Consider the following 10,898-nt stretch of genomic DNA (forward strand, 5'->3'; position numbering starts at 1 on the left):
ATTGTTATCAATATTTAATTGCTATTTAATATGATCGTTACTTATTCATCTAATTTCTAAGTTTAGATTATATGTTTATATAGCTTTGTAGCCTCTTCTTAATTTGAATCTTAGATCTACATTCTTGAATTATACACCATTATATTATACATACAAATATAACAAGTAAGTTTTTGTTTGTTTTCTATTCTCGTTTCGTGTAAAAACTGCTAACCCGAGTGATATGACACTCAAATAATTTTATCATTTAACCAACAGGGCTCTCACAACGCCGCAAAATCATAGCGTTGGTCAATGCTATGATTTGCTTTTTAATGCTTTAATAAGAACGGGACACGTTGAAAATTAAGCACGTGATTATGAAACTGGGAAGAACGAGGAAAGAACAATATATACCCCATAAATTATTGTTAATTTAGTTATTTTTCTTTTTCGTAGCTTACTTGATGTTGATGTAAGAAGATGTTGAACCTCATTGGTTCTTAATTATTAAACTCTGAGTAATTTATCAAAATTCAAAATAGATAACACTAATATAATATATCTAGACAACGCAATACTGGGATCGCGAGAAACCGGGATCACACATGCAATAGGTACCTAACGCTTCGTATTCCGTAATAAGGAAGGAGATTAATCTTTTTGAGACAGGTGGATTAAAAGGCATATACTGCCAGTTAGTCTTTAAAGCCTTAACACGTTGCCTGTCCAGAGTACTTTGGGCACGGTTGTCGTGACGTCCAATTTTTGTTTTCGGCCAAACTGTTTCATTTTATGTACTTTATGTACTTACAAAGAATTTACAAATTATTATCAATAAAACTTTCGAATTTACTGAATTTCAGCATTGCATTATTTTTAATGCACGGACGTGACAGCTAGAATACCGTGCATTACAAATAATGCACAGACGTAGTAGCAAGAACATTATGGATTACATAAAATGCACGGACGTTACGAATTTAAATTAATACATTTTTATGAACTTATTATTGCTTTTCGTTCATATCATTGTCAATGTCATTCAAACTTTTCATTGTTATATGTCATAAATGTCAGTTTTACCGCTGAAACGTATCTTTTCGTTAGTAAACATCATTCGAATTTTTCGTTGGTTCTTGTTATTGTTTTGAAGTGAAAATGCCTCTAAAACTTCTATCTGATGAACAAATGCGACGTATTTTGGAAGATAGTGATGGCGAAGACGAATTCTCGCGCCAACTAGAAGATTTGGACTCACACGATGAAGACGATTTAGAATCAGGTACATACGTATATAATGCACAAGATATCCCTATGCTTTCGGTGGACGAGGATCTGATTAGTATTCAACAATTTATTGATATTACTAATACACCGAATGTAAACGCCGCTATTGCACAATCGGGTAACATAACCGCTTCTGCTTCTGATAATGACGAGCTTGAATGCCACCCTGCTAGGTCTCTTTCTCAGCCGAATGAAGTAAATGCTGGTAGTTCTGGTTTGCCTGCTGATGCTTTACAAATGTCTGCTGCTGATGATTTGCATATGTCTCCTGCTGATTCCATTTTTTCTACTCCACATATCCCCCAACTTAGTACTGAATGGCAGAGTGAGATAAGGAGTTTGCCACGGCAAGTTTTTACTGGTTATGATGAAGGCAAACGCCAGGAACGGTTATTTTCTGATCAATCTGACTTATGGACGATTTTCACCCACATTTTCGATGAAGACATAATTGAATTTATGGTAGTCGAAACCAATAGATATGCTTTGCAAACCACAGTGAATGATTTGAGGCCCAACAGTCGTCTAAGGAGATGGAAACCAATAACAGGAGATGAAATGAGAAAGTTTTTAGGTGTTTATTTACTGACGGGAGTCATCAATTTTCCAATGCTCGAAAACTACTGGAAAAAGGACAAATTATACTATCATCCACTTCTTCACGAGATAAATATGTCCTACAATAAATTCGCGCTGATATTAAAATGCTGGCATTTTGTAGATAACGAAGCCCCACGTAATGAAGGCGACCGTTTATATAAAATACAGCCACTCATCGACAAACTAACAAAAAACTGGCGAAAAATATTTACCCCCGGAGAACGTATAGTAGTCGACGAGTCGATGGTTGGTTTTAGGGGAAGAATTAAATTTCGAACTTACAACCCACAGAAATCTCATAAGTACGGCATAAAAATTTATAAATTATGTACTGATAGTGGTTATACCTGGAGTTACCGCGTTTATTCTGGTCAAGACGACCAAATAACTGGATTAGATAAACCGGGGTCAGTTGTTGTTAGTTTGTGCACAGATTTGCTTAAAGAAGGAAGAATCATGATAACGGACAATTACTACACTAGCATACCTTTGGCAAGGTACCTAAAAGAACAAGGTACTGATTTGTGTGGAACAATACGCAAAAACCGTCGAGAACTGCCCCAAGAAGTGGTTCAGCAACGTTTAGAAAAAGGTCAAATTTCTGTGCAGCAGAACAACTTTGCGACCATCCTAAAATGGCATGATAAACGGGATGTGCTTATGTTGTCGACGTGTCACAACCACGAAATGCAAATGATGTAAAGAAATTACTTAAGGTTAAAACTGAGAACTGTTCAAGTTCCAGTTCTGCGAGTTCTTTGCGTCCTACAAGTCACAAGTTAACGAAAATACCCAAGAAAGCTAATGGAAAAATTTGGCAAAAACGTTGTGCCAGTTGCTACAAAAAGCTGAAAGAATCGGGATTCACAGCTACTGATGCAAGGAAGAAGACTTCACAAGTTACAACTGAGTGCATTCCATGTAAAAAACCATTTTGCTTACAATGTTATAACGAATCTCACTAATTGCCAGTGGACTTTATTCAAATAATAATGCTTTTCAATAAACCAGTTCATGCTACCAACCAATAAAAAAAAATTGGCGGGACATTGGTGTTTTATTATTCCCAATTCACTGCTCATACGTCTGCAAAATATTATAGACGTAGCTCTCACGTCCAGTCTACAAAACCCCATTCAAAAAGAATAGGCTCGTGCATTATCGATAAAGCACGGGCGTCACAGCAGTAGCCAAAATGCATTATATATAATGCACGGACAGGCAACGTGTTAATGATAGTGTTCCTATGAAACATAAAAAGCGTTTTCAGTTGTGGACCACCAAATCTGCAAGATTAGAAGCTGTTTAGCCCACAAAACAAACATTTATTTTCAAAATAATCCTTAATTCATTTAATGTTTGTAATGTATTTGAGAAATAATAATAAATCACTTGACACCAACTTCAAATTTGCTTAATTTTGGTAAATATCTTCAAGTAAGTATATATATTACGACAAATCTATTACCATATACGAAGTCTCACGACAAACTGTACTCAAATAAAGATTATACGAGAGAAGTACCTAAATCTCCGATTCGTCGGTTTACGTCGAAATAGAACGACATTGATTGTAGCAAAAATCAGTCTTTGATGAGCGCCGTCAGCTGTACCTATGGCACAGCAACGTTTGCACGTAAACATTAAACTATTGAATTTAACAAATCCGAGATGGCCCAGTGTAAGTACGCGAAAATCTTAACCGATGATCGCGGGTTCTTAAGCTCGGTGGTGAAACAAAACAACGATGACCTTTTAAGTGGCTTATATTTATTAATATAATAATGGTTGCAAAACATAAGGTGATATTTTTTTAAAGAAGATATATTAAAGTGAGTATAAACCTACCTTTGGTAAATAATATAATTATGTTCTACCGAAAAGATGACACTTCCGCATTGCTGATTTACTAAAAATACTTTATTATTTCCTACTAATCCGTCTTTGCACACTGTGTCTCAAGTCTCATCAAGTATCGAAAACGCTAAAAATTTAACGCAAATTGTTAAAAACTTTAGCAGATTAGTGCTAACAGGGATTGTACCTATAATTGTTGAGCTTGACAGCTAATTTGGTTTCCTATGTATGTATTTGGCAAGACTATAAAAGTGTGTAATAACCAATGTTCAGTTTCAAGTCGTCTGATATTAAATTAAATTCATAAGCTCGATACGTGAAAACAATTACATTAATACACAAATAATCAATAAGAAGTGTCTATAGAGGTCACATTAAATATATTTTTTGAAATACGCAAAGTATATAAATTTTAAAACATTAATAATGAACATGTGTAGATACTTGTAGGAATTCGTGATACTTTAAAAAAATATATTTCATAATTCCCAAACATACCTACAATTTATGTGTTAACTCAATTTATATATTACTCATAAACTTATTCTCAACTTGAAGTTAAATTTGGTAACGTATTTTAAATTTGATTGTATTAAATTAAAAAAATACATATGATTAAGCTTTTAAACCAATTCGCTTAACTATTGGGTATATTTTTTATTTATATATAAATATTAAAAGCAGAATTTATGACCCATAGCCTTTTTTTTTTTTTTTTTTTTTTTCGGGCAGGAAAGGCATTTACGCCTGCCGCCCGGTCCGGGGGGACCGGGACGGGTATGTGGGACTCACGGGGCAGAAAGCCCCGTCCTACCCACTAAAACCTCCCCGGATTTCCGCCTCTCCGCAAGGCGGCGGGGTCACGGGAACGTTGTGACTTACAACCGCAACCCCGCCAGCGGTCGTCGCCATAAGGCGACCCAACTCGAGAGCGCGCCAGGATGTTAAGGCGCGCCTCCCTCCTCTCTGTGCCTCCGTCCTGTTACGTGACGGACTCCCCCGAGTCCGCCACTGGAGGCTGGGCGTCAGGGCTTGAAGCCCCGCGGCGGATCAACAAACTGGCTCCGCCGCCAACCACACCTTAACTCTGCGGCAGCGTCCGGCCTGCGAAGGCACGTCGCCGTCGAAGAGGTCTCCTTCTTCGTTGCGGGAGCGAGTCCACGTCGTCCTCCCGCTCCCGCTCTGCTTCCTCCTTTTGCGACAAGACGCATCCGCTGAACCGGGACACTGCCGCCCAGATCTCTTCGCTTCCGGCCATCTTCTCGACGACGGCCGGAAGCGACAGGTCTCCACCTACGGCCGTGGATAGGACCGCGCGAGGCTCCGCCCAAGCCGGGCACTCTACGCGCGTGTGTTCCGCCGTATCCACGGCTCCTCCGCCACAATGGTGGCACTCCACCGTCGGCTCCCTACCGACCATCTCACACAGGTACCGGCCAAAACAACCGTGGCCGGTCAAAAGCTGTGTGAGGTGATACGTGGGTGGGCCATGCTTGCGCTCGACCCACTTCCTTAGCACCGGCCGAATGGCCACCACGAGGTCCCGGCTAGCACCCGGGACACCCAGTCTCTCCGACCACTCGGCGAATAGCCTCTCGCGGGCCTCCTCCCGCCACATCTGAACCTCACGTGGGTGGGGTCGGTTCTCCCCCTCCGCTCTCACTGCCGCCTTGATCCGCCAATAGACCCTCGAGTAAGCCTCGGTCTCGAGGTCCCATGGCGGGCTTCCGGCGAGCAGGCACGCCGCGGTGTATGACACCGTGCGGTACGCCCGAGCCGCTCTGAGCGCCATCGCTCGCTGCGGACGTCGCAGCGAGGCGACGTTACGGGCGCTCAGAGCGTCCGCCCATATCGGCGCCCCGTAGAGCGCCATCGAGCGCACGACGCCGGTGTACAGGCGCCTGCAGGCACCTCCTGGCCCACCCACGTTCGGGAGGATCCTCCCTAGCGCCCCGGCTGCAGCCACCAACTTTGGGGCCAAGCGCCGGAAATGCTCTTCGAACTTCTACCTGCCGTCGAGCACGAGACCCAGGTACTTCATCGTCGACCCGACGACGATGGAAGTTCCGCCCACCGTTATCGCCGCCCTCGGAGGTGGCGCGTTCCGAGGCCCGTGAAAGACGAGGGCCTCGGATTTGTGTAGGGCCACCTCGAGGCCCAGCGCGCGGATTCGGTGGACCACGTGCGCCACCCCAGCCGTGGCGCGATAGGCCGCCTCCCGATATGAACTGCCGCGGGCCGACACGAGGGTGTCGTCAGCGTAGCACGTGACGCTGACCCCCCGCAACGTGGCCCCGCGCAGCACCCAGTCGTAGCCGATGCACCACAGGAGCGGTCCTAGTACCGACCCCTGCGGAACACCGCACGACAACGACCTGACGGCCCATCCGTCCGCAGTCGGGAAGGCCACCGCCCTGCCCGAGAAGTAATCGGCCACGGTACGCCGCAGGTAGCCCGGCACACCGTGGAACCGCAGGGCCTCCATCACCGTTTCCCAGGGCAGGGTGTTGAAGGCATTGGAAATATCCAGCGAGACTGCCAACACCACCCCGCCCCGAGACACCTCCTCCTCGGCCAGGCCCCTCACCCTGGCGATCGCGTCGAGCGTCGAGCGGCCGGGACGGAACCCGTATTGCCGTAGTCCCGGCTCCATACTGCCGACGAGACGGGCAGCGAGCACCCGCTCGAAGAGCTTGCTCACCTCGTCGAGCAACACGATCGGGCGGTAGGCTGACGGCTGATCGGACGGACGCCCGTCCTTGCGGATCAGAACGAGCGTGCCCGTTTTCCACCGTCGCGGGAACCTACCCTGAGCCAGGCATGCAGTGAAGAGGCGCCGCATGCTCTCGCCCAGCTCCTCCGACGCGATCTTCAGGGCTCGACCAGAGATTCCGTCGGGCCCAGGGGCTGTCTTTTTCGACCCTAGTCTGATGTTATGACCCATAGCCTATTCCAACCACAATAGGAATAAATCCAAATAAACAACTTTGACACCGATATCATTGGTCGAGATCTTAAATAATCTATGATTTTCACTATGGATTAGCGAAAAAACGCGTACTCAATGTCCACGAAGTTGTAATCAGAACTTCGAAAGTTAAATTAATGTGGTTATAACTAGTTAAGGGGAATAGTGTTGTATTATAAATAAAGGTAAATTAATCAAGAATTGTTTATAGTGCGTAATACAACAAAACAATTAGAAAATCGTGTGCAATTTGTAAATCTAAGGTTTGTTTACCTTTATTTCTACTCCAATAAATAGAGTATATCTATGACACTGTACAATCTAGATTGTTATGTTAGTTAAATGGAGATTTTATACCTTTGCTTATAAAGAGAATAAAATTGAAAAAAGTCAATGTCAATTATCAAAACTCAAATGACAACTGTCACTGAGAAGAGATAAGAGAACAATACTAATAAGCCTATAACTTACCGACAAAACCTACTGCTGCTACATACTTAAAAAGACAGAAATTTTCTGTAACACAAGAATGTATTGACGTAAAACTATTAAAAATAAATCCTAACTTAAAAAAAGATACATACATGAAAAATATGCCGGTTGAATTAAATAGTCTAACAGAGGGATGGCTAGAGTTAGAAAGCGATCCCGGATTGTTTACATTATTATTAGAAGATTTTGGCGTAAAAGGAGTCCAAGTAGAAGAAATATATGACTTACACAAACCATTTGAAAGCCCTGTTTATGGTTTTATTTTTTTATTTCGTTGGATTGAAGAGCGACGATCTCGTCGTAAATTTGTAGAGCAGACGGAGAGTTTTGTCCGTGATGAAGAAACAATTAACAATATATTTTTTGCACAGCAAATGGTACCAAATAGTTGTGCTACACATGCCTTGCTATCAATTTTATTGAACTGTCCCAATCTTCACTTAGGAGAAACACTGAGTAGGCTAAAGGTAAAAATGAATATTAAAAAAAAATCGGTTCAAAAGTTAGCATTTTAATCATCTAAATAAACATTTCAGCATCACACACTTAGTATGAACCCAGAAAATAAAGGCTGGGCAATAGGAAACACTCCTGAACTTGCTTGTGCACACAATTCACATGCTATTCCTCAAGCTCGTAAAAAGACTGATAAAAATGCAGGAGTCCCAACTGGTCGCTTTACAGGTACTTTATAAGTATTCATCTATTGATTTTGGCAGTCTTGAATAAAATCAATTTTATTCATTATGGATTTGCAAAATAATGTCATTTTGAATGTTGGATGTTAAACTTAGGAAGTAAAAATATACAATATAAGTAATTAAGTGGAATAGTGTTATTTTTTATAAAAAATGACATTAATCAAGAACTGTTTGTAGTGCATAATATAGTAAAGCTACTAGGAAATTTCTTGAAATATGTAAATCTAAGATTTGTTATTCTTTACTCCTTCAATTCCTTTATAGGGATATATATATAAATTAGTTACAAATTGAAAAAATGATAAATATTATTTTTTATAGGAGAAGCTTACCATTTTGTAAGCTTTGTCCCAATCAATGGTCATTTATTTGAATTGGATGGTTTAAAGCCCTATCCTACAGATCATGGACCTTGGGCTACAGATGAGGATTGGACTGACAAGTTTAAGCGAGTTATGGCAGAGAGGCTTGGACGAGATGCCGGAGAACAAGTGCATGATATAAGGTATTCTGCTTATTGTAAAACAAAGAAGACTTGAATGTTATATTTAATAAATATAAATAACAATAACTTATTGACCTTATAAAATATCTGCTTATTACAACTATGACCATTCTTATTATTTTATTTGATATAGTCTTCTGAACTTATAAATACTGTGATATAGTGACAAAATTTTGCTAAGATTTTGTCATGTATTTCAGATTCAATCTAATGGCTGTTGTACCTGACAGAAGAATTGCACTTACACAAAGATTAAGTTTATTGGAAATCAATCAGAAGAGAATAAAGGAAGCCATCTCCAAAATAGGAAAACATTTACGATATCTTCTAAATAAAAACAGAGAATTCAATGGTAAACAATTAAAGTATTGTCCTAAATATGTAATTAACAAAGTAATTGTTGACTTCGTTAATTACATATTATATTCTACAAAACCCAAGCTATAAGTAAAATAAATATTTAGTATTGAATTATATTCTTTTAGTGTTTATTACAGAAGTTATTTTTATGGTATCTCAACTAAAAAATAAATAGATATTATCAATTACATTGTTGTAAATAAAATGTTGCTCATATATTTATTCATTAAAATATTTAAACTTTGTTTATGAAATAACAGATGTCATTTAAATAACTTTATAAATTTATTGTTGAGAATTAACAATTTGATCAAATTTTTAGATGAAGGAATGTCACAAAGCAGTAGTGGTGAGCCAGTTAATGAAAGTTCTATTCATATATGTGAAGATGCAATTCTCAATGCTCTAGATGCCTCCGAAGTATCGTCTGTTGATTTAGACTTCACTCAATCAATAACAATTGAAATTGGTTCAACAGAAAGATCACAATTTGACAATTGCCTTAGCTTAGGTAAGTGTAGTAATTTATGATAGTAGTTAACAATATTGTAGATATATATATGGTACCAATTTTAATTTGATGTCTCTGTTGCCTGCCAAGCATATAGTTTTGAAGTGCTACATTGACATTTTTTCTTAGAAATCATATATATATTTAAATAAAAGTAACTAAGTTTCCAAAGCATGCTTCTTTACCAAGATTTTCTGGGGATAAAAATAGTCCATGATACTGAAGTGATAAATTACCTCTATGCAAAAAGTCATTTTAAACTGTTGCTGCAAAAAATTAAGACAAACCAATAAGCACACTTTCATTTTAATAATATTAGTAGGTATAGTAGTAATTTATTTAAAAATAAAAAATATACATATTTGTAACCGTTGTTTTTATTGGAATTGTAAACTTTGTTTTGTGTTTTTTATTTTCAGCTGATCCTATTGAACCTACATCTGTTGTTAAATTTGTTACTATAAATGGAGAAAATCAGATTCTTTCTGATGTAAGTAAATTATTATTATATAGTTAAAAAAAAACTATTTTACTATTTTAACACACATAAACAAAAAAAAAAAATGTTTGACTTTAGATCTACCCAACTTCCACAACTGCTCTAGTCAAAAGTAGCAATATGCCAATTGTATTATGTTCGGAAGTAGCGCCCGAGCAGCCACATAGAATGAGAAAATTATTATTTACACATTCGGAACTGAACTCACTCATGAGTAGTATTATAGCTCAGGTAGAGTCATGTCAGCAGGCTCTGAATGATGAAAATGATAAAAGGGATATGTATAAGGTAAGTAATTTGCATATGAAATGACTTAAATTTATTTTTTGCGAGACTAAACTGCTCTGCAAACCTGCAACATATTATAGTTGTGTAATTTACACAATTTAAAACTGCGGAAGCATAATGCTATTTAAAAGAAAATATTTTTAAAACCAAGGACAAATTTAGTTTTTATCATTTGAACTGATCCAGTTCTATATTAATATTACAACCTTCACTCCCGCACTAGCTAACAATTTGTAAACTGCTAACCAGGTAGACGATTGTCGTCGCACGCACAACTATGACGAGTTCATCTGCACGTTTCTGTCAATGCTGGCGGAGCGCGGCGTGCTGGCGGAGCTGGTGGCGGCGCAGCTGGAGCGCGGCCGCAGCTCGCGCGCGCGCCGCCGCCGCCCGCGCCCGCGGCCCCGCGCGCGCCCGCGGCCGCGCCCCCGGGCGAGGAAGTAAAGGATATAAGGAATTTTAAGGATACATTCCTTCCGAGTACAAAATAAATCCCTATAGTAAGGCTGGCGTCTGTTAGTTTGTCTGTAGAGTAGGTCAGAAATATTGAGTTTGGTTTCAGTACAATGGCAAGTGCTTTGACAGTTTCCATTTTCAATTAAGAAAGCAAGAACACTGACTGCAGTCACTTGATCATACAGACTTCATTATAATTTAATTTGATTCCATGTGAAACAAAAATTGAAAAAATTTTTTTTTATTGATTTATGCTAATTTGCAAACAAATGCTTTTTACCTTGTCGGGTATTCTTTTTTTTTTTTAAATATATCTATATTTTTACAAGAAACTTGTTTTAATTTTATTGTAAGCAATTTTCTAAATAGTACGAATAGATTCATATTAAACT

General features: G+C 39.5%; 2 protein-coding genes across 3 annotated transcripts; both read left to right on the forward strand.

The window, feature by feature from the left end:
* Positions 1-1,140: 1,140 nt before the first annotated feature.
* On the forward strand, positions 1,141-2,571 carry LOC126773936 (piggyBac transposable element-derived protein 4-like). Its single transcript, XM_050495198.1, has one exon. It carries the CDS (start codon positions 1,141-1,143, stop codon positions 2,569-2,571), a length of 1,431 nt encoding a protein of 476 aa, XP_050351155.1.
* Positions 2,572-7,144: 4,573 nt separating this feature from the next.
* On the forward strand, positions 7,145-10,787 carry LOC126773906 (ubiquitin carboxyl-terminal hydrolase calypso). 2 transcript variants are annotated; one of them, XM_050495159.1, is made up of 8 exons: positions 7,145-7,653; positions 7,723-7,870; positions 8,209-8,392; positions 8,593-8,744; positions 9,075-9,263; positions 9,683-9,753; positions 9,841-10,050; positions 10,300-10,787. In XM_050495159.1, the coding sequence occupies exons 1-8, from the start codon at positions 7,279-7,281 to the stop codon at positions 10,492-10,494; spliced, it is 1,524 nt and encodes a 507-aa protein (XP_050351116.1). In that variant the 5' UTR covers positions 7,145-7,278; the 3' UTR covers positions 10,495-10,787. The 2 variants fall into 2 exon arrangements, with proteins under 2 accessions (XP_050351116.1, XP_050351117.1); XM_050495160.1 differs by lacking the exon at positions 9,841-10,050.
* The last annotated feature ends 111 nt before the right edge of the window (positions 10,788-10,898 follow it).

Source organism: Nymphalis io, chromosome 15, assembly GCF_905147045.1.
Source record: "Nymphalis io chromosome 15, ilAglIoxx1.1, whole genome shotgun sequence".
In the NCBI taxonomy this organism is placed as follows: domain Eukaryota; kingdom Metazoa; phylum Arthropoda; class Insecta; order Lepidoptera; family Nymphalidae; genus Nymphalis; species Nymphalis io.